This window comes from Mobula birostris, chromosome 22 (assembly GCF_030028105.1).
Source record: "Mobula birostris isolate sMobBir1 chromosome 22, sMobBir1.hap1, whole genome shotgun sequence".
In the NCBI taxonomy this organism is placed as follows: Eukaryota; Metazoa; Chordata; class Chondrichthyes; order Myliobatiformes; family Myliobatidae; genus Mobula; species Mobula birostris.
In genome coordinates this window covers 23,065,277-23,089,271 of record NC_092391.1, presented here as the reverse complement: position 1 = coordinate 23,089,271, position 23,995 = coordinate 23,065,277, and the positions used below count along the sequence as shown (strand labels likewise).

At 40.0% G+C, this 23,995-nt stretch overlaps 1 protein-coding gene across 5 annotated transcripts in view; it reads right to left on the bottom strand.

Moving 5' to 3' along the window:
• col27a1b (collagen, type XXVII, alpha 1b) overlaps window positions 1–23,995 on the bottom strand; it is a 487,157-nt gene that overhangs the window by 124,445 nt on the left and 338,717 nt on the right. For all 5 annotated transcript variants that reach the window (XR_011882827.1, XM_072240297.1, XM_072240300.1 and 2 more), the window contains 5 exons: window positions 13,118–13,171; window positions 12,503–12,547; window positions 12,331–12,375; window positions 8,319–8,372; window positions 1,703–1,756 (listed from right to left, as the gene is read on the bottom strand). Coding sequence is in view for 4 of the 5 variants with exons in the window: in XM_072240297.1 (XP_072096398.1) it covers window positions 1,703–1,756; window positions 8,319–8,372; window positions 12,331–12,375; window positions 12,503–12,547; window positions 13,118–13,171 (252 nt within the window). In the remaining variant the exon portion in view is untranslated. The remainder of the gene's footprint in view (window positions 1–1,702; window positions 1,757–8,318; window positions 8,373–12,330; window positions 12,376–12,502; window positions 12,548–13,117; window positions 13,172–23,995) is intronic.

Below are 23,995 nucleotides of genomic sequence, written 5' to 3'. Positions count from 1 at the left end.
CTCATGTTTCCCAAGGGCCTTATTTCATTTTCAGTTTTCCAGATTGAGAGGTCAACTTGTGCTCTGGAAGGAGCTGTTGGGGAACTCTCTCCAAAGATGCCTTACTCCATACGAACTTTGCAGCATCAGTAGGAGGAGAACTGGCCTTGGCTCCACAAGTGTATTCCAGTCCCTAGCAGTTGACTTTCGTTTCTGTCTACTCACAGAACGCACCTGCCTGCCAACAGGCCACCCGCTGCTCACAGTCGTTTGCAGATTTTTTTGTTCCATACCACAGAATGACCTCACTTAAAACAGGCCAATGAGGCCAGAACCTAAAATTAGTTCCAGCATCTCTGTAATCACATTGGGCAGAGCCAACACTTCACTCTGACACACACTTCTTAACACTTCCCCTGATGTACCAGGATTTTTCACATACCAGTCCTTCCATTCTGGGGTCTAGGTTGAAATTCTTTATGGAGTAATATGATAATTTTTTAACTGGTTCAAAAACTACAGCTGAATTAATTTGGGCTATCATAACAACAGACATCAAAGTTGCTGGTGAACGCAGCAGGCCAGGCAGCATCTCTAGGAAGAGGTACAGTCGACGTTTCAGGCCGAGAAAGTCCTGACGAAGGGTCTCGGCCTGAAACGTCAACTGTACCTCTTCCTAGAGATGCTGCCTGGCCTGCTGCGTTCACCAGCAACTTTGATGTGTGTTGCTTGAATTTCCAGCATCTGCAGAATTCCTGTTGTTTGGGCTATCATAAACTACTTTTCATGCACTTATACTATTTACAATATGTTGGTTGTATTGACCATCTTAGTCTTAAAAGCAGGGTAACATCAGATATGGGATTGCTACTTTGCGCTGACCGCAGCTACCAATCCAGGGCTACCCTTATTGTCCACTATTCAGGCAACAGACTGGAAACTCAATAATTAATTTAATAAACGCTATATCCGATTTAAAGAACATAGAATACTACAGCAGAGCATGGCCTCTTCAGTCCACGATATTCTGCCAACTTATATAAACCTACTGCACAATCAATCTAACCCTTCCCTCCTACACAGCCCAGAACCCTCCTTTTTTCCTACACCCATGTGCCTATTTAAGGATCTTTTAAAGATTCCTATTGTATCAGCTTCTACCACCACCTCTGGCAGTGCGTTCCAGGCACCAACCATTCTCCGCGTAAAAAAAAGCCTATGTCTGGTACTTCCCCTAAATCCATCTATATAAGGCATCCGTTAGTCTTGTGAGACCATGGATCCGCGCCTGGAAAGTCTTCACTCTCCAGGGCGCAGGTCTAGGCAAGGTTGTATGGGAGACCAGCAGTTGGACAACCTCGGTGTCGTGGAGAGGGGCGACTTGCAGCATGCACCGAGGTTGTCCAAGGGCAGGGCACTAGGGCCGATACAGCTTGGCACCGGTGTTGTCGCAGAGCAATGTGTGGTTAAGTGCCTTGCTCAAGGACACAACACGCTACCTCAGCTGGGGCTCGAACTCGTGACCTTCAGATCGCTAGTTGAGTGCCTTAACCACTTGGCTACGTGCCCACAAATCCATCTATAATTTATGCATATTTTGACCTGTAATACGTTTTCTGAAACTGAACATAAAAAATGGAAAGCAAAATCAACTTCCCGACACTATGACATTCACCAGCGCAATATACATTAAAAAAAAACGTTTGGATGGTTTTCACTTTACCTTTGGACCCATCTCTCCCAGCATTCCAATAACTCCCTCGGGTCCAGGAGGCCCCTGAAAAATAAGCAAAAGAGTTTGGAAATTGTTCACAATTTTTAAAATCCAATATGTTAATGAAGCGGTTACTCTGATAGAATCGATCTGCATTTTGAGGGTAATTGCAGATTACAATAAAAAAAGAATACATCTAGTGGATTTTAGTTTTAAAGATCACTTTTTTTTGTCTTTTATAATAACACAGCCTGATGCAAGTTGAGAAAGAACATGCTGCACTGGATGACACCATCACTGAAGACATTTAACTGCTTCCTTTTGCATTCTGACATTGAGTAGTAGATTGTGTAATAAAGCAAGCGTAAAAATAATTTTCAAACCTGCCAAGTTTATTCACAACTCAAGCATATTACACTGACTGTGGATGAGCTGTGTGGTGGTGGAATAATGAGGCGGTTATTTGAGAAGAAAGATTTTAGTTCTCCCCCACTTTCCGCACAGTTGGCCTGAATTAAAAACCTTCACCAAACTTAAGAATATTAATCTCATCCAGTTTCTCCTGGGTGTGCACATCTCACAAACCTCCCACGGTCCCAGAGCACATCCTACATAATCAGGAAATCTCACCAACGCCCCTACTTCCTGAGAAGACTGGAGAAAGCTGGACTGTGCTCAGCTATGCTCATGTCCTACAAATGCAAATAGAGAGCATCCTAACATGCTACATCACTGCATGGTATGGAAACTGCACTAGAATGGATAGTCAAACCTGTCCAGTGCATCACTGACACTAGCCTCCCTGCCATCATGGACATATATACAGAAAGGTGCCGGGAAAAGGCCAACAACATCATGAAGGATCCCATCTACCCTGTTCATGGACTCTCTGTCCCACTCCCATTAGGGAGGAGGCTACGTAGCATCCACAACAGGACCACCAGACTCACAAGCAGTTATTTTCCACATGCAGTAAAGCAGATCCATGCCTCCACCCTCCAAGCTACCACACCACACCCCCCCCCCCCCCCACCACCACTACATCATCGTTTCCTGTCAGGGTCATCTTCTGCACAGACACTCCTGTGCCTAGCATCACTTTATGGGCTTACAATCAATGTATATGTATTTATATTTATTGTGCTTTTTATTTTATTACTATTGGGTTATTTATCTTATTGTGTTTTTTTTTGTGCTGCATCGGATCTGGAGTAACAGTTATTTTGTTCTCCTTTACATTTATGTACTGGAAATAACATTAAACTATCCTGAATCTTGACTCTTTCAATGTGCACTCAAGTCCAAAACACAGAAAATGTCCAAGGAACGAATATCATTCGGCCTAACTTTGGTTTGATATAAATGGAATGCTTACTAGAGAAAAAAAATGAATAACAATAAATATTCAGTTGTGATTTCATGAAGGAAAATCTGTCTTTAAAATTATTACATTCTTTGATGTCAAAGCAAAGGGTGCAGACAAAGGTGATGCAGCACATTTAGGTTACATATATATTTACATTCCTTATTTTTGAAAACCCTCTGACAAGAAGTCACATAATAGAAAAATGAATGTGAGAGCATGCAGTCAGGGGACTAGCAAAGTCAGGGCATTTTGAAAATGGGGACTCTGGACTTCAGGCCTAGTCACCACTGGGGCCATGCCCCACTCATCCTGAGGGTACAGGGGCTAACCATCAAGATCAGCCTTCCTTATGTACCAGGCACATTCTGGCATGTGGGGAACACAAGCAGAGACTCTACGCAGCAGACTGGGTTCAGGTGTAATACAGCAAAGGCAGAATTATTGAACAACTTATTTCACAATGTAGGTTAGATGATTCAATGAAGGTTATTGGAGAATGAGCATAGATGTAATATTTTAATTCTTGTTTCCATGGATTTGAGTTAAAAAGGCTGATGATAACACAGCTAATAATCTACTTTCTTCTACTTTGGCAGTGTGTTTGTATTTCGAAACTGCCTTTCTGTTTATAGGTTGAGGAAATTCTAGACAGAACTGAATAAACATGAGACCAACAGATATGATGGGGTCAAAAGCTTGGCTCTGAAATAAAAAAAAACTATAATTGGTAAACATCCTCAGACACTTCACAGAGATTATTGAATGCTGAGTCAGAGATGAGGCAGTTAAGAGGTTAGCCAGATTAGAAATGTTGGCGTTCAGAAGGCACAAATCTGGAGGGAATGGGAAAGACCATTCCCGAGAGTAGAATCTACACCAGGGGTTCCAAACCTTCTTCATGCCGTTTATTAATACTGTTAAGGAAGAGGTCCCTAGACCCCAAGTTGAGAACTGATCTAGACTCTGGATGGTGAAAGAAATGGGGACTTGGGTAAGGGAAAAGAGGAAAATTCCTTGGAGAGATGTTGGCAGACACATAGCGGGTATGGTTTTGGGATTTAGTTGCTGAGAAGATGTCAGGTGAAAAGTCTATGGCTCAATGACTTGTGCTAAAATACTGTAGTGATATTTTAACACAAGGATAAGAATTTTGAAGTGCCGTGGGACAGGAATGCATGATGGTTACCAACGATGGGAAAAGGAAGGCCAGTCCGGAGAAATTTCGAGTAACAAACTCTACAGCTATCAAAGGAAGGAAGGAGAGCTTCATTGACTAATCTAATGTTTTGAGATAGAGTTACAGGAAGTGATATAGTCGGATAAAGTTTGTAATGGACAGGATACAAAGATGGATACAAGCTTGAGTAAAACAAGATGTTAAGACTGCCAATGGTTTTGTTGGCAGCATGAGGAATGAGGAAAGAGCTGCAGGCCTTCCAGTATTTAGCTGAAAGGAGTTCAACGTCATCCAAGAATGGGTTTTAATCCGACATCTGTTGGGACATTTGGATAATGTTGTCATACTATAGAAATTAGTTGAGAAATCAGAGGAGTCCAAGGATATATAAAAAAACGTGAATGCTGATTTTTAAAAGTGAAAATAAGTACATTGGTAGGAGAGGTTTAGAGGGCTATGGGCCAAATATGACCAATGGGACCAGCAACCCAGGTTCAATCCTGACCTCTGGTTCTGTTTGTTTAGAGTTTATACATTCTCTCTGTGATGATTGGTCTTCCTTCAAGTGCTCACACAGATCCAAGGACATATGGTTGTTAAGTTAATTAGCCACCTAATCTTAACCTAGTGTATAGGTAAGTAGTAGAATTTGGAGTGGTAGAGTGGTGGTGGATGGTGGGACAATAAAATGAGATTAGTTTATCATTAAAGTAAGTGGATTCTTGATTGTTGCCACAGACCCGGTGGGCACAAGGGTCCATTTCTGTGCAGTATGACTTTCTGCCCATCTATTATTCAGTACTATTAACTGCCAGGTCTTCAAACCGATCTCTAGGCTTTATGACAAGAACACAATGAGCTCATTCATCTCAATGATCTACATCAGTTCCAAGCATTTGCATTCATTATTTATGGTGAAGCTTTGCACTTCGTTTCTCCTGTACGTGACCTTCTATTCAAACCTTTTGCCTGGATGCAAAAAGTTCAAATGCCAGTCAACTATCATTTATTAAATTGGAAGCAAAGCAACACATTGCAAATGTTAACTTTAGTTTCTGTCTCCACAGGTGATAGTGAATCTGCCGAGTACTTCCAGGATTTTCTAAAAATTGCAGCCTGCTCACAGGGACTACAAAATATTAATTTTAGACTTTATCTTGTTCAAAAAAGATATTATTACAGAAACCATCATGAAAATGTATTTGACATATTAGCCAAGAATTGGAACTTAGCTAAAATGGAATGCATTGAGAAAATTTCCTGGAACAGTACATAGTGGATCTAATAGGAAGCTTAGATCCGGTTATGAGGAGCAATTAATAAAGGAAAGTTTGGGAAAGAATAGTTAAAGCAGGACAGAAGTTCACATTCGGTTTGAGAATGACAAGTGTATCTGTGAAACTTCAGTCTTAAACAATGCCAATAACTAAGGAATGGAGGAATCATTTTTTTAATTAGACTAAAAGTAATGTAGGGGCAGTCATAAAAAGAAATATTCTTTAATTTCCAACAAATATTCATTTAGAAATAAAGACTCCAGTAGAAAATTAATTCATTTTGGATAATAAATATTAAGCATGCTATAACAACCATCAGGCTCTTGAACTAAAGGGTATAACTTCACTCCGCCCATCATTGAAATGTTCCCATGATCAACAGACTCACTTTCAACGACTCTTCATCTCACGTTCTCAATAATTATTTATTTTTTCTTTCTTTTTTTATTTGCACAGTTTGTTGCCTTTTGCACACTGGTTCAACACCCGAGCTGGTGAGGTCTTTCATTGATTCTTTTATGGTTATGACTCTGTTGTGGATTTACTGAGTATGCCTGCAAGAAAATGAATCTCAGGGTTGTATATGTGACATATATGTATTTTGATAATAAATTTTCTTTGAGCTTTGAAAAAAAAAGCAATAAAGAATTGGGAAAGTTTTAGAAATGCATGGCAAAAGGTGTCGATATTGAAGGGCGAAAGAGAATGACCAACTGAAAGTAATCAATGGCAGGGGAAAGTCCTTGGCAAAGTAATGCAACTAAGGATAATAAAATCTCCTGGGACGCAAGGCCAGTAGCTCAGGATTCTAAAGTAATTGGCTGTAGTGATAGTGGATGCCTCGGTTGTCAGCTTCCACATTCCTTGGATTCTGGAGAGGTTCCAGCGATATTCTGGTAAAAAGGAAGGCAGCAAATGTAAAGTCTTTATTTAATAGAGAAGGGAGAAACTAAATTGGGAACTACAGAGCAGTGAGCCTAACATTAGTTATCAGGAAAATATTTGAAACTAATCTGAAGAACCTGGTACAAGAATACTTGTAAAGGTATTTCATGAAGAAACGGGTAAATATGGTTTTATTAAGGCAAATTTATGCTTAATAAATTTGTTAATATTCTTTGAGGGCACTTGTGACACAGTAGACATTGGTGAACTAATAGTGTAGTATTTTTGAATTTCCAAGAATATCTGCTGTTGCCACATTCAAGTTAAGACTTACTAGAATGTTACCTGGGTTTCATCTCCTAAGTTACAGAGAAAGGTTGAACAAGTTGGGTCTTTATTCTTTAGAGTGTAGAAGGTTGAGGGGGGACTTGATAGAGGTATTTAAAATTATGAGGGGGATAGATAGAGTTGACGTGGATAGGCTTTTTCCATTGAGAGTGGGGGAGATTCAAACAAGAGGACATGAGTTGAGAGTTAAAGGGCAAAAGCTTAGGGGTAACATGAGGGGGAACTTCTTTACTCAGAGAGTGGTAGCTGTTTAGAATGAGCTTCCAGCAGAAGTGGTTGAGACAGGTTCGATGTTGTCATTTAAAGTTAAATTGGATAGCTATATGGACAGGAAAGGAATGGAGGGTTATGGGCTGAGTGCAGGTCGGTGGGACTAGTTGAGAGTAAGAGTTCAGCACGGACTAGAAGGGCTGAGATGGCCTATTTCCATGCTGTAATTGTTATACGTTATATGGTTAAATGGTACTACATAAGATAAAGATTAAAGGTAACATTACTTTGGATAAGTGATTAGTTAATAGACAAAGGGTAGAAATAAAATAAAAGGGGAAAACTATAATGAGTGAGATGACTTATGGATCAGCCTTGAAGACTTAGCTAGTTTGCAAAGATTCAGCATGTCATCTGAAACTTTGACGAACTTCTATACATGCGTAGTGTACTGACTGTGTGTATCATGGCCTGATATGGAAACACCAATGTGTTGAATTGAAAAGCCTGCAAAAAGGAGTGGATACAGCCCAGACAATCACAGGTAAAGCCCTCCCCATCTACAAGGAGTGCTGTCGTAGGAAAGCAGAATCTATGATCAAGGGCCCCCACCACTTAAGCTCATGCTGTCACTGCTGCCATCAGGAAGAAGGTACAGGAGACTCAGGATCCACATCACCAGGTTCAGGGACAGTTTTTACCCCTCAAACATCAGGCGCTTGAACCAGAGGGGATAACTCCACTAAACTTCACTCACCCCAACACTGAACTGTTCCCACAACCTATGGACTCACTTTCAAGGATTCTACAACTAATGTTCTTGATATTTACTGCTTATTTATTTATTTATTATTATTATTTCAAATGCATTTGCACAGTTTGTTGTATTTTACACATTGGTTGTTTGTCGTTGTGTGAGGTTTCATTGCAGTTACTGTGAATGCCTGCAAGAAAATGAACCTCAGGGTAGAACATGCTGACATACATGTACTTTGATAGTACATTTCCTTTGAACTTTAATGAGAGTTGAAGAAACTGAGAGAAACATTTTCAAGTCTGTTGGACGGAAACACCATTTTGAGGAGGAACTAAGTGTCTGAATGGCATTGTGATTGGTGTCCTCTTCCCAGAATCACAGAAATTTAACGTGCTAACAATTAAGACAACTGGAATGTTGGCTTGTACACTATAGAGGATGGAGTGCTAGAGCAAAACGGAATGATCCCAGTTTATACAGTACGTTAAAATATATCATGGCATAATATGTGTAATGCATATACTGAAAACCATCTATATGTCTCCTCTTTTCTGTTAGTATTTCCTATAGCTATGCTTCCATTAGGCAATGATAAAGATACTTACTGGTTCACCTGGAACTCCTTTTATACCTGGAGGACCAGAAGGTCCTGGTATACCCTGTAACAACAAAGTGATTGTTCATTTTCAATTACACAGTTAAGTAGGGTACTTAAATATGAAGAAGTATATAGCCTCCAACCTGATGGCATGAATGTCAATTCCTCAAACTTCCAGTAATTGCCCCCCTTTCCTTCACCATTTCCCATTCCAGTTTCCCTCTCTCACCTTATCTCCTTACCTGCCATCACCTCCCTCTGGTGCTCCTCCCCCTTCCCTTTCTTTCATGGTCTTTTGTCCTCTTCTATCAGATTCCCCCCTTCTCCAGCCCTTTATCTCTTTCACCAATCAACTTCCCTGCTCTTTACTACAGCCCCTCCCCCTCTCCTGGTTTCACCTATCACCTGCCAACTTGTACTTTTTTCTCCTTAACCCCCACCTTCTTAATCTGACTTCTCTCCTTCCTTTCCAGTCCTGATGAAGGGTCTTGGCCCAAAACGTTGACTGCTTATTCTTTTCCATAGATGCTGCCTGGCCTGCTGAGTTCTTCCAGCATTTTGCATGTGAAGTATATATAACTCAGTTTGGTCCATGCTCATGTTGATCTATGTTCATTTCTTTTCCCTTCTACATCTGGATTGATTGGGGTTACCATCTTCTGAACTAAAACAATCAAATCTCTCTAATGCTCCCACAGCTTTTTTTGGAAATTATTCAAAGTAGTAGATTTCTTCAAATTCTCTTACAGAGAAAAATGTCCTTTCATAGATACGTTTATTTATGCCCGAGGAAATGAAGATAAAATTGGTCACATTATAAATTCTGGAGAATCAGTGATCTTTTCCTCTTTAGATTTTATGGAAACTTTCTCAAACTTTTGATAATAATGATAGTGCTTCTACTGGAAGTTGATTAAAAAATGTGACAAAATAACTAGGCGGGTGAGAGAAGAATATTATCCCATAAAATGCTCTTTTCTTGAATACAATGTTTTAAAGGATTACAGATGCAAATTCAGTATAGACTTTTAAAAATGGATAATTTATACTTCAGAATAAGTTGTTTCAGGACAACTTGCCACCACCAACTCCTTCATTAGGCTGAACTTGTTTTCAACATTGATTAACTTCCTGAACACAACTTACCCTTCAAATTGAATGTGTAGCTATGGGAGCTCATGTAGGATCAAGCTCTGCCTTTCACTTGATGGGAATGGAAGGGTTGTTGTTTAGGCAAATTTGAATCTTGCTGTTGGCAGGTATATTAACAACATTTGAAAGGTGATTGGACCAGGTATATGGATAAGAAAGGTTTACAGTAGGGGTTCCCAAGCTTCTTTATGCCATGGACCAACACCATTAAGCAGGGGGTCTGTGGACCGCAGGTTGGGAACCCCTAGTTTAGAGGGAAATGGGTATCTAAGTCAGCAAACTCTTTATTTTAATATCAAATATCCAGCATTTATTGATTTTTGCTTTTCAATTACTGAATAGCATAGTTATATTACTGTATTAGTGCAGTTTAATTGGTGTAGCCATGGCCAAAGTGAAAAGGAACCTGAGTGATGACAAAGCAGGACTTAGTTGAAACACTGGAGGAGGAAGCAATGGGTAAAGAGGAATACCTTAACTGGGAAAATTGCTGAATTTACCCTACACAGAGTCCGGCTCGAATCTCACCTTCAGTGAAGGTGGTACAGAGAAAAACAAAGCTGATTCCTATTGGCAGAGAATTCCATTGGGGAAATAAAAAGAAAACTAGGAAGGAAACTGAATGGACTGTAACTAGAAGTAAACCCTGATGAATTTATATTGTCTTAAGCAGCATGAATTAGCCTGGTACTGAAAGCACCAATGCACATACTTGCTGTTAATGTCTGCTAGGTGGAACAAATAAGTATAATATTTAAATTTATTAAAATTTAGTACACTGTTCCACCTAACTATTTTTCATTGAATCCTACTCTAAACCATGCATAACAGTAAAAAAAGAAATGGTAATGCAGGCTTCAGATACTAACTTACCTAACCACTTTCAGTTTTTTCTTAATGTATAAGGTCCAACTAAAAACCTTAAAGTGAAATCCTGATCCAAGCATACAATGTTCCTGAGCTATCCAGATTTAGATACTTGGAAAACCAACCTATTCATTAGGTTGAGTTAAACACAGCCATAGATTTTAGATATTTTAACATCTTCAACATAAATTATAATTTAAATAATATTCTGTCATTTTTGTTTAGATTGAGTAATTTAATATATTTGGGCCAAACTATTTAATAATTTATTCTATAAATATATGCAAATTGTATTTTTATACTAAAAATAGGTTTTAAAACATTATATAGAAATTCATTTCTTAAAACATATTTGCCTCAAATCATTTCAGATTAGATATGAGCTAATGCTTAAGGCTCTTCTCAAATATCTATTTTGTAATCAAATCAAAACATAGAGAGGAGACCATTTTATAGCCATTCAGAATATCTCACTGCTTGACATTTCTCAGTTCTGGGTGGAGGCCAAACATCATGCTTTGAGTTATAACTTACTTCTAATGGGCCATTGGTTCCAATTAGAATCAAATTCCCAAAATATGGACTATAAATATACAAAATTACAGTCACTAATTGGTAACAAAGAGGTGTGGATTAAATTCAGGCCCAGATTTGAATTACACCCAAACTCAGGCATGATCTGTCTACGCTTGTGGGTAATGGAGCTTGAAGAAGCCAATGGGGTAACGAGTTAAAACTGGTCTGCTGATTTTATTTGTTAATTACTTTGAAGATCTGAATGTTATCACAACCTGAGGTTGCTTGTTGACTGGGAGAAGAGGCAGGATCTTCCAGCTAGTTCCCTATGTTATGGAAATAAGTATATCTAAGAGTCAGCATGTCAGTAAGGATTAGCTTTAATATAGAATCAAGGCACAAAAGAAAACTTTAATTTGTTTTTGCATTTTTCAAAATTGCAGTGTTTTCAAAGTGGCTTATTGTCCAAGATTGAATAGGTTAGGACTTTATTCTTTGGAATGTAGAAGATTGAGGGGAGATTTTGATAGAGGTGTACAAAATTATGAGGGGTATAGATAGGGTAAGTGCAAGCAGGCTTTTTCCACTGAGGTTGGGTGGGACTACAGCTAGAGGTCATGGATTAAGGGTGAAAGGTGAAAAGTTTAAAGGGAACATGAGGGGAACTTTCTTCACTCAGAGGGTCGTCGAAGTGTGGATTCAGCTGCCAACTCAAGTGGTGCATACGAGCTCAATTTCAATGTTTAAGAGAAGTGTGGATAGGTTCATGAGTGGCTGGGATATGGAGGGCTACGGTCCCAGAGCAGATCGATGGGAGTAGGTACTTTAAATGGTTTCAGCGTGGACTAGATGGGCCAAGGGGGGGTCTGTTTCTGAGCTGTACTTTTCTGTGACTCTATATAGGTACTATTGCACTGCCAGCAAGCAGTAAAAAAATGTGCTCCCACGAATAGCAAAACAATAATGCCCAGATAAATGTAAGCCAGGCCCCTGGCAAAACTTTTCCTTTGCTTTTTGAAATGGTATTTGAAATTTCTAATCAATGTTGTCCCCGTGTGGATTGAAAGCATGCATATCACTTTGGGCCGTTTGGCACCTGTTTCTTATCCAAGAAACATGCTCTGTATTATTAAATTTCTACACCAAAATATCAAGCATGTGTGGATTTGGATGGAAACCGTCACCAGCAAGGATCATTCCTCACACCTCCTCCCACATATGTTTTCTGGGTTCATTCTGATAAATGACAAAAACAATTTTGTAGATTTCCAAAATGATAAACAATAGCATTTAAATACCAAATGTAATCAATTTTATCTGAGGTCCCATTATTCACAAGGCTCCTCTTTAGGTAAAGTTTTAGGACTTTTTGGCCATTGCAGAATGTTTTCTCAGGACAATTAGAGATCTCGAGAGTTGTCTTTACTTTAACTTAGTATTTTTATTGGTTCATAAATTGTTATTCGAAGGCTTTAAGTACGTACTGGAAATCCGCGTGATCCTGTCTTTCCTGGTTCTCCTCTTTTCCCCTGAAAATAAGTACATGGATTTCAAACATCTTATAAGTTTTGTGTTTTGGCATTAAAGGATTTACATACCTGGGATAAATATTAAATAAAATTAAAAATAGTGGGTTGCCTCTTTGGCTTCACTTACCTGATGCCCACCTCGTCCAGTACGTCCTGGATCCCCTACAGATCCCTGTCATAGAGAAAGAAACAAAGTTAATAACGTTTATTAATTGAAGCAATCATAGTTTTAAACTCATTCATAACTTAAACAACACGGCAACTTATAGAGGAGATGGCTTATTTATCTAACACCCTGAATACAGCTCTTGGATTGAATGGCAAGTCCCTTCAATAAGTTAACTCTCATTGAAAGTATTACCAATATTTATTTGTGAACACATTGCTAGGTACAAGTTATTTATGGTATGTTCCCAACTACACATAAAAGTGCTTGCAGAAAGAAAACCCTTGTCTCAGAGCCATTACATAATATTAAGGAGCGTTAATAGCTAACTTCCTTTTACATGATAAGCAACGTGGGAGAAGTTAAAATAATGTAACAGGTACTGAAAGAAGTCTTGCAAACATTCTGGAAACCGCTGAGTAAACAGTAAACTTCAAAAAGAAAGTTAAAAATATTTTAAATGTATTCATCTCCACTTTGAAGACGTAACACTGAATGAATATTTTTGTCTCTAAAATGAAGGAATACAGGGCTCAGATTGGGTTATTGCTTCCATATAATCTTGTAATTACATACCTTGATACCTGGTGACCCCGGCTCCCCCGTAGGACCGTCAGAACCTCTTGCACCCTGAAAGACAGAGGAGATTATTTGAACAGCAGGTGTCTCTCTCGCACTTCCAACTTTAGTCTCAGCACAGGCTTGGATTCTTCCTCAATTTCATTTTTAATCCCTATTTGTACAACATCCTGGATTATTCATTTATTGGTTTTCTTTTTCCTCTTTTCATCTCCCTTCCCTCCCATTTATTTCATTTCCTATCAGAAGCTAATTTTATCAGTCATCAGAAACAGTGGCATTTCATTCTGTGACCTGCTGCCAACATAAATGGTTAATCCTTTCAAGGATTCAGTGAAAATTTGCATCAAAACTAGAGCACTGCCTACCAAGAAATAGACTGTTTGACACTAATATGAATGAACACTTTTGTAGATAGAGTTTTAGAAAGCCCAAGTACTAATGGCCAAGTTTTGATATTTAGTGAATTTTCTTTTTATAAATCTGTACTCAAAAGAAATTGTATATTTTATATTCAGAGCACAACGAGTATAAACCACTGTGAATATTTTCTGTAAGCTACAAATTATCTTTGGTTCCTGTGTCTCCTGGTTTTACAGCATGTGTTTTGTATTTTTGATTTAGAATGTAAGTCATCATTTATGAAACCATATCACTTTGAGCTGTAAATACTATGTTCTACATTTTTGAAGTTTTCAGTTCTTTTTAAATATACAATTGGGAACCCAAACAAAAATCTGAATCTGATGATTTGATAGAATGGTATACAAATACAAATCCAAGGTTGTCAAGCCGAGGAGTGGTAGTGGGGACAAGCTCCCTTTACCTAAAAGTGCTCCTCACGGCATGCGTCTCAAATAGCCTCTGACAACCAAGTCTAACTCCTGGCCTTCTCGTGTGGCTTAGCCTCTAAGCCTGGCGGAACTGTTTCTACTGACAGGAGAAGGGGCGAAGGCGGTTCCAGGCACCTTAAAACCAGTGCTTCGGGTCGATGGAGCTTGTCAGCCTGGGAAGGCAGTCCATCTAAGAGAGGGAAAACTCTGATTTCAAACCTCTGCTGCCTTGCGGCCATACCCACTCATGGGAAAGACTTCGGGAGTAAACCCCGAGGACAAATCCGGAGCTGGAGTCCCTAAGGCAGTCCGACGTTGCCTTCAACCTTGTTGTGGCAACTCCTGTGATGTCACTGGTGCCAAGCTGTATCAGCCCTTGCGCTTCCTTTGGACAACTTCGGTGGCATGGAGAGGGGAGACTTGCTGCATGGGCAAATGCCGGTCTTCCATACAATCTTGCCCAGGCCGGCGCCCTGGAGAGTGAAGACTTTCCAGGCGCAGATCCATGGTCTCGCAAGACTAACGGATGCCACCACCATACAAATAGCAAGGACTCCTCACCTACACTTAATTATTCCAAAAACTCTAACTCAAGAAAATCTGGCAATCAAGTCCTTTAACAAGTAGTTAAGATACAATCAATATCAGATAATTACACAGAGTACTTTGAGTACCAAATATCAGCATCGTTATCACGTACCACGTCGTATAACATGGGCAACTGTGGCCCTTGACCATGACTGTTCTTCACAAATTTTTCTGCAGAAGTGGTTTGCCATTTATATAGTCCAAGTATATAGTCAAAGTAAAATGAAGATGAGAAAGATCTTCCTCAGGCTAGATCATGGCAGCATAACAGGCATCCGTTAGTCTCGTGAGACCATGGATTTGCGACTTGGAAGGTTTCCAGGGCGCAGGCCTGGGCAAGGTTGTATGGAAGACCGGCAGTTGCCCATGCTGCAAGTCTACCCTTTCCACGACACCGATGTTGTCCAAGGGGAGGGCACTAGGGCCGATACAGCTTGGCACAGGTGTCGTCGCAGAGCAATGTGTAGTTAAGTGCCTTGCTCAAGGACACAACACAGGGCCTCAGCTGAGGCTTGAACTAGCGACCTTCAGATCACTAGACCAACACCTTAACCACTTGGTAGCATAGTGGTTAGCACATCACGTTACAGTACAGGTGACCAGGGTTCAATTTTCATTGCTGCCTGTAAGATTTTCCCTGTGACCGCATGTGTTTTCTCTCATAATTCAAGGGTGTCCCAGTCAGTAGGTTGATCGGGCATTGTAAATTGTCCCGTGATTCTGCTAGGGGGTTGCTGGGCGATGCGGCTCGTAGGGCCAGAAGGGCCTATTCTGTACTGTATCCCAATAAATAAATAAATAAAACTAAAGTGTGAACATTTCTTATTTTTGTCTCAGTGAAATTACAAAAACTGGAATGCAACATCCATAAAGGTTTCTCACAGAGTTTGAAGTGTTACATTATTAATATTCCTGTAGATTTCTCATGAAAAGGAGTTTAAAATGAGCACTGTCAAAAACTTCCTTCGTCGTCACTGAAACAAAGAAATACTACGGCAAGCATGTATCACCCATGTGGACAGTTCGTTCAAAAAAGCATCAAGCTGCTGCTTTAAGAAGCAATTGGGCTTTATTTAAAACAGGACAAGACCAAGAGTGGGCAAAATTTAGCACCAGCTTGTTAATCTTTCAATGTAGCATGTTAAAAATTCTACCACAGCAGCGCTCCAATCAAGATTTTCACACCCCAGGTGCATTTTTTTAATCACCATCTGCACTGTAGATGTAAATTTGGATTGGCTCTTACTTGGCTTTCTGTAGAGGACACAGGGCTTTTGCATCTCATTACTTGATTGGAACTAACTCCATCTTCATCTGTTTATTTGCCTTGTGAACATTTTGCACGCATTTCCATCCGGCCGTGACATTTGGGGGAATATTTCTGCAGGCTTTCCATCTAGAAATGCGGTTTCTTACTACCAAAGGACCAAAGGATTATGAGTTGAAGTGACTGACAAATATAACAGGAATTTAATTTGTGAGGCAGTCTAAACAGGAAGTAAACTTTCAGAATCTGCTGTTAGAAATGTACTGTTATTTTAAATAGGCAAGCTATATTATCACTGTGTGGAGTCTGACTCAAGCACTGTGGAGGCCAAGTCATTGGGTATATTTAAAGCACTGGTTGATAAGTTCTTAATTAGTAGGGGCGTCAAGGTTATTGGGAGAAATGCGGAGAATGTGGTTGATAGAGAAAATATATCAGCCATGATTGAATGGTGGAGCAGACTCGATGGGCTGAATGGGCCAATTCTATGTGATATGGTCTTAATCACCAAAGTGTGAAAGCTTTGTTAGAATGCTTGGAACAATCACAAACCATGTAAAAAGGCTTAAAAAATGTTAAAACACAAAAATTGATGAAATTCTAACAATCTGATGATTAAATTTGCTGATTTTTGAGGCTGTGCATGCACTTTCTTTTGCATTATTCCAGATTTAAATAAAGAGTTGGTCTCGTAGTATACTTCCCAATCTGAAGAAATTGAATATGCAGAAATGGCAAGAATGAATCTGAACAGTGTATCTGCATATTCCAACAAAAATACCAAGGGTCTACTGGATCAATGGAAATAAGTGTACTTGCAGAGTGAATACACAGTATACAGAACTGAAAATTGAAGGGGTACTTTTGGTTTACAAATTGGGTCATAAATAACTCAATCAGGGTTGTAAACAGGAGAATTTATAGAGATGTCATCTTTCGACCTTTGTAAGACAAACCGCCTGTGTCTTCTCCTATCATTTCGGATCTCCCCCTCCCCCTCTCCCTCCCACTTTCAAATCTCTTACTATCTCTTCTTTCAGTTAGTCCTGACGAAGGGTCTCGGCCCGAAACTTCGACTGTACTTCTTCCTAAAGATGCTGTCTGGCCTGCAGCGTTCACCAACAATTTTTATGTGTGTTGTTTTAGGGAAAACTCCTCTTTTGTTCTGCCTTGAATCTGTAACATTTCTGAAGGGCGTTATTGCAGGTTTTCAGAGCTGGTGAACGTTAAGCTCTTGTTTGAAGCACGTGGGACAAGGAATAAGTATAATTTTACCCACACAGTGAGCGGTGACTGCAGAATCACACTTGACATTATAGATGAGTAATGTGAAGGGCTGAACGGTATGGGTTAGTGTTACTTAATTTAACTCAATTCCTTTTTATCTGCTATATTGATCATTTTAAAGAGAACCATAATAACAAACTCAAGAGAAACTGCCAGATTGATGGGAGAAACCATGCAGGGTAAAGAAACCGCCCCTCTATTTTTGGCAGGCTTGACTGAAAGAGACTGCCAGAAATACCGAGATTAACATGGTGGAGAGGCGGGGGGGCAGAGGGAGGAATGTCAGACAGATGGGACTGGGGCAACGCGGGAACTGCCTTGTCATAAAAGAAACATGAAATGACTGCCATTTCAATCTGTCGAGCAAAAAAAATAGGATAGAGTTGCAGATGAAGGTACGACACAAGTAAGGATGAAGGGAAAACATAAGAGTGTAACAATTTTCAGATGGCATCTCAGAACAGAAACAAAGCAATGTAGACAGCAGAACTGAGAATTATATTGCTGAATTAAAAGAGATTTAAATCTGTGAAGTAATATATTTAGAAAACCACTTTTGGCTCTGATTTATTGTGGCTGTTGGAATATTTTCATCCCATGGTACAAATAAGTTTATGTAACTCACTTGTATATTTTATTCTTATCAATATTATGAGTCTTGGGAAGTAAAATCATTTCATATTTTTGTATTATTAAGGCTCTGGCAGGGTTTGCAGGACATTACTTTCTACAAGGCAAAATGCCACATCATGAATATGCACGCTTCGAAAGGGCAATTAAAACCACACCTGTGCAAATCCCTGCAGCTCCTTGTGACCCTTTGATCTGTCTTGGAGGCCGATGTCAGAATACCTTTCTTGAGGGTGAACCCTATTAAGGCGTCAGGCCACTGAAAAGCTGTGCTAACTAACTGGTGGGAGTGTTCAAGGACATCTTCAAACACTCACTGCTGTCATCAGAGATTCCCACCTGCTTCAAATGGGCGTCAATCGTACCAGTGCCCAAGAAGAGCAGGGTGAGCTGTCTCAACGACTATCACCCAGTTGCACTCACGTCTACTGTGATGAAGGGATTATGGCCAGAACCAGCTCTGGCCTAATTAAGGATCTGGACCCACTGCAATTTGCCTATTGCCGAACTAGGTCTACAGTGGATGCAATCTCACTAGCTCTCTGCTTGGCCTTGGATCACCCGGATAATAGCAATACCTACTTCAGGCTGATGTTTATTGTTTACAGCTCAGCGTTTAACACCATCGTACCCTCAGTTCTAATCAACAAGCTCCAAAGCCTGGGCCTCTGTACCTCCCTCTGCTACTGGATCCTTGATTTCCTGACCAGGAGACTACAGTCAGTGCAGGTCGTAAGTAACACCTCCTTGCTGACAATCAACACTGGCACACCTCAGGGATGCGTGCTTAGCCCAATGTTTTACTTTCTCTACACCCATGACTATGTGGCTAGGCACAGCTCAAACACCATCTGTAAATTTGCCAATGACACAACTATTGTTTATAGAACCTCAGATGGTGATGAGGAGGTGTACAGGAGCAAGATAGATCATCTGGCTGAGTGGTGTGGAAACAACAACGTTGTACTCAACGTAAGTAAGACCAAGGAATTGATTGTGGACTGCAGAAATGGGAAATCTAAGGAACTCAGACCAGTGCTCATCGAGGGATCAGCAGTGGAAAGGATGAGCAGTTTCAAGTTCCTGAGTGTCAACATCTCTGAGGATCTATCCTGGACCCAACATATTGATGCAATTGCAAAGAAAGCACAACAGGGGCTATATTTCATTAGGAGCTTGAGGAGACTTGGTATGTTACCAAAGACTCTCCTAAATTTCTGCAGATGTACAGTGGAGGCATTCCAACTCTTTGCATCACTGGCATGGACGGGCCACTGCACAGGATTGGAAAAAGCTGCAGAAAGTTGCAAACTCAGCCATCTCCACCACGGGCACGTCTCCCAAGCATCGATTAGATTTTCAGAAGGCGATGCCTCAAAAAGGCATCATTAAGGACGCCCATCGCCCAGGACATGCCCTCTTCTCATTGCTACCATCCAGTGCAGGAGGCTGCATATACACATCTAACATTTTAGGAACAGCTTCTCACCACCATCTGAATGGATAATGAACCCACTACCTCATCACTTTCCTTTATTGTTCTCCTTTTGCACATTATTTAATTATGTACTGCATATGTACACAAGTATTTCTTAGTGTAACTTAATAGTTTTTTGTTGTAGTGCCTGCACTGTTTTGTGCACTTTATGCAGTCCTGGATAGGTCTGTAGTCTAGTGTAGTTTTTGCGTTCTTTTCTTACGTAGTTCAGTGTAGTTTTCATATTGTTTCATGTAGCACCATGGTCCTGGAAAACGTTGTCTCATTTTTACTGTGTTCTGTACTGTTGAAATGACAATAAAAAGTGACTTGACTTGACTTTTATTCTGTACTGCTGCCTCCAAACAATATGTTTCACGACATATGCCACTGATATTAAACCTGATTCTGATTCTGATTCAAGTCTCATCTACAGTCCGTCTGGATAATCTTATACAGCTCTGTAATTTCCTGACTGGTCTGACTGACAACGTTGGCAGTATTTGAAAAGTCAGTCCAACAAAAAGGGGACAAAAAATGGCCAATTTGCTTCTCAAGCTTTCCCACTGAGATGGTGGTGATCTCGCAACCAAACGTCATTCACTCATTGTGACTCCATATTCTTTAAAACTTTTGGTTATGAAAAATGTATAAACTTCAGACAATTTCATACCATTAATTGAGTATGCTCTTCAGCTTCATGCAGGAATTAATTCCAAACTTCAACCACCCTTTGAGTAAGAAAAAGATTCCTAATTTCTCTTCTAAATAATTGGCTCTGATTTTAAGGTTACGCCCTCTTGTCTTGATTTTCATAAATAAATATATACAGAAACTTTGCATTACCTCTTAACCTGAGTCTGATGTATTGCAGTTGGAGTCACATCACAACCTAGAGCCACAATAAACAACCCCAACAAAGGAGAATTTATCACAAAAAATTCATAAACTGGCTAAGAGGCAGTTTTTTTCCCACTTCCTCTCCAGATGGCCACAGCAGACATACTGCAAAAAACATTAATTATCATAAATAAGTAAAAATGATATCTTTGGCTGAATAAAGAGTTTGTGAACAAGATCGTTATGCCTTTACTGAACAAACTACACTTGTCATCTATAGATCTCTCCTGTCTGGGTCTGTCTGAGAAATATTCATTAGTAGTTCATTTGAAGCATTTAGAATGGGATTGTTGTGCTTGTTTCACTTCAATTCCTAACCAGATATCAGAAATATCAACAGACATAAGAAAGCCTGCAGATGCTGGAAATCCAAAGCAACACACACACAAAATGCTGGCAGAACTCAGCAGGTCAGACAGCATCTTTGGAGAAGAGTAAACAGTCAATGTTTAGGGCCAAGACTCTTCATCAGGACTGGAAAGGAAGGGGGAAGATACCAGGATATAAAAAGTGTGGGGGGGGGCGTGCAAGGTGGCAGTGGGAAGGCAATAGCTGAAGCCAGGCGGGTGGGAAAGGTCAAGGGCTGGAGAAGAAAGAATCTGTTGATAGGAGAGGAGAATGGACCATAGGAGAAAGGGAAGGGGGAGGGGACTCAGTGTATCAATTTTTATCCAATTGCCATTGGAAAAGAAATGAAATTGTAAATATTTGTAGGTTTAACATGTGAAAGAATCAAGGTAGGTCAAACAATTATGAAACAAATAGTACTTAATTTCAAGCCAGGTGATTAAAAACTCAAACTTAAGCATAAGTCATTAACTTCTCTTACATATTCACCCGGGATTTTCTTGGATGGCTTGTTGCCTACCTTGACCTGGTTGTTTGATAGTGTGGCAAACAAATAGTAAGAGTTTTGAAACTCTAGAATACTTGGGACCCTGTTACTGTCTTTTTGGAAAAAAAAGAAAAATGCCTGTTTTTAATAAACTTAACAAATGCTAATAAGATTGCAGAAATGATGTATTGGCTAAAATGTAGAATATAAGAATAATGAAATTATGCTTCATCATGTTAAAACTATGTAGAACACTATTTAGGCCAACCTACAGGAAATGTATGGTAGAACTATTGCATGTACAGGACAGATTAAGAGGATATTACTTGGACTGGAGAGGTTTACTTATAAGGAGAGATTTGCGAGGTTGGTGTTGCTTTCTTTGGCGTGTAGGTGACTCAAGGGACGCCTAAGTGAGATGTAAGAAATCTTGTGAGGTCTGGAGAAGATGAATGGAGACGATCTATTTTCCTTTGCAGAAATATCAATCATTAAAGACAAAGATTTCAGCTAATTAGCAGAAGAATCTGAAGGCTGGATGGACTTTGGAACTCACAGCTGGAGATAAAGTGGTGGCAAAAATCCTTGTCAAAGGGTCCTCAAACCCTGGGTGAGGACTTGAGGTGCAGTAACTTACACCATTATTGCAACAGGCTGAGACGAACAAGTCTGAATGGTTCCTTTTTGGACAGCATGAACTCAATAGGCTGAATGGCCTTCTGCGCTGAATATTTCTGACTCTAAGAAGGCAGAAGGAAACAAATTCCACAGATTGCAATTTTTCTGCAGATACCCATACAGTTTCTCAACAGCTAATCTACCATTTGATATTTTAACTTCAAATTCATTTAGAAGATATTGCGGGGCAAGATAAAAATGCATTTTTGGCAACCATGATCAGAATGCGTCCAGAAAGTAAATATTGGTGAAAATAAAGATTTTTTTTTGTTGGAGATGATCCTCAAATAACTCACTGAAAGTCTGAAATAATTGCAAATCATAGTGGGTCTCTTGAGCCAAGCCTGTCAACAGCAAAGTGAGACTGACATACACAGTGGTAAACAAACTCGCTATCCCTTTCCTTGGCTGACATTTACAAATGGCAATCATCTTGCTCTTTCTTCTTCAGAAAATCATAACTGGAGACTCAAATAGGTGATATACATCTGCATAATTTGATTGGACAGAAGCAGCAGGATCCGCTAATTAGCTAAAAATGAATTGTACGTAGCCTGCACAACGCCGCCCTGCTTCACTGGCGCCATCTTGCAATCTTTGACAAACTCCTATAGATGTGTGATGGAGAGTATGACCGGCTCCTTCATGGCCTGGTATGGAAGCACCTAAGCCCTTGAACAGAAAATCCTACAAAAAGCAGTGGATATGGCCCAGTCCATCACGGGTAAAGCTCTCCCCACCATTGAGCACACCTACATGAAGTGTTGTTGCAGGAAAGCAGCATCCATCATCAGGGTCCCCCACAATCCAGGACATACACTCTTCCCACTGCTGCCTTCAGGAAGGAGGTGCAGAAGCCTCAGGACTCACACCACCAGGTTCAGTAACAGTTATTACCCTTCAATCATCAGGCTCTTGAACCAAATGGGATAACTTCACTTGCCCTATCACTGGACGGTTTTCACAACTGTGGACTCACCTCCAAGGACTCTTCATCTCATGTTCTTGATATTTATTGATAATTTATTGTTATTATTATTTCTTTCTTTTTGTACTTGCACAGTTATCATTCGCACACTAGTTGTACACCTGGTTGGGGAGGTCTTTTATTCTTTCTATTGTGGCAATTAGGTTTCTTGAGTATGCTCGCAAAAAATGAATCTCGGGGTTGTATATGATGACATTTTGATAATAAATTTACTTTGCACTTTGGAAATGAAGTCCATTAAGTTTACAAAACCTGACATGCTTATAAATGATTAGTGAATGAGGCAGGACATTCCTGGATTAATTCCAGTAACTATCACATCATCAACCGCCACCTGCCACCTCCCATACACACCCGCCTCCCCCAACATCACGCACACTATGGCAACGGAAACGGGAAAGATCTTAATCTTCAAGTAGCTGCAAAGGCAAAATTCATCCTGTGAGATGTTTTCACTGTTTGATTATTCAAAGAGTTACAATTTTAGAATTAGCCTTGTGGCTGACATTTTAAAACGGCTTTGTCTCAGAATCTGATCTGAAACAATTTCAACCATACTTGATCTATTTTTTTTGAATCTCACTTGACTTATTTCTTCCCGATGAAAATGAGAGGTAGATTTATTACATGAAACAGACTTTGTTACGAAACAACCCTCACATTACTGGAGTAACTTAATCGACTCAATCCAAAGGAAAACCATGGCACTATCAGTCCTTTTGAAAGTGAACGATTGTTGCAAATCTAGCTCCTCACAGTCACTAACAGCATTCCATTGTGTATCTTTCCTAATGATGGAGGCACTCAGCATATAGGTTAATTAATGCATGAACTTCACACAACCTACTTGTACTGTGCTGCCAAAAATCAGAATTGACAAGCAGACACAAATCAGTTCAATCCAGAGACAAACACCCCCATCCTGTGTTGCCAAGTGACGGCTCGGCTTTTATTTCATTTTCAGGCTTTTCCAGTGATCTCTCCAGTTCTATTCTTCACCATGTTTCCTCAGATACAAATTCCAGATCATAAAGCCTGACTTTGCGAGTGATCAGGTTAAATGTTAATGTGAATGACAGTGATAAGAGAGCACAACGCTGCAAATGCTGGAAACGTGAAATAAAACTGAAGATGCTGGAAATACTTAACAAACCAGGTAGTATCTGCGCAGAGAGATAGACAGCCACGACATATGGTGTGATCTGCATTTTTAACTCAATTGTAGTAGGCAGTCGATCCCAGGGGATCATGGGTTTGCGCCTCTGGTGGACTGTGTCCTCTCTAGGGGGCATGCCTGGGCAGGAAGATTTGAAGAACCGGCTGTTGCCCATACAGCGGGCTCCCCCTCTCCACGTCACTGATGTAGTCCAAGGGAAGCGCAAGTGCCAATAC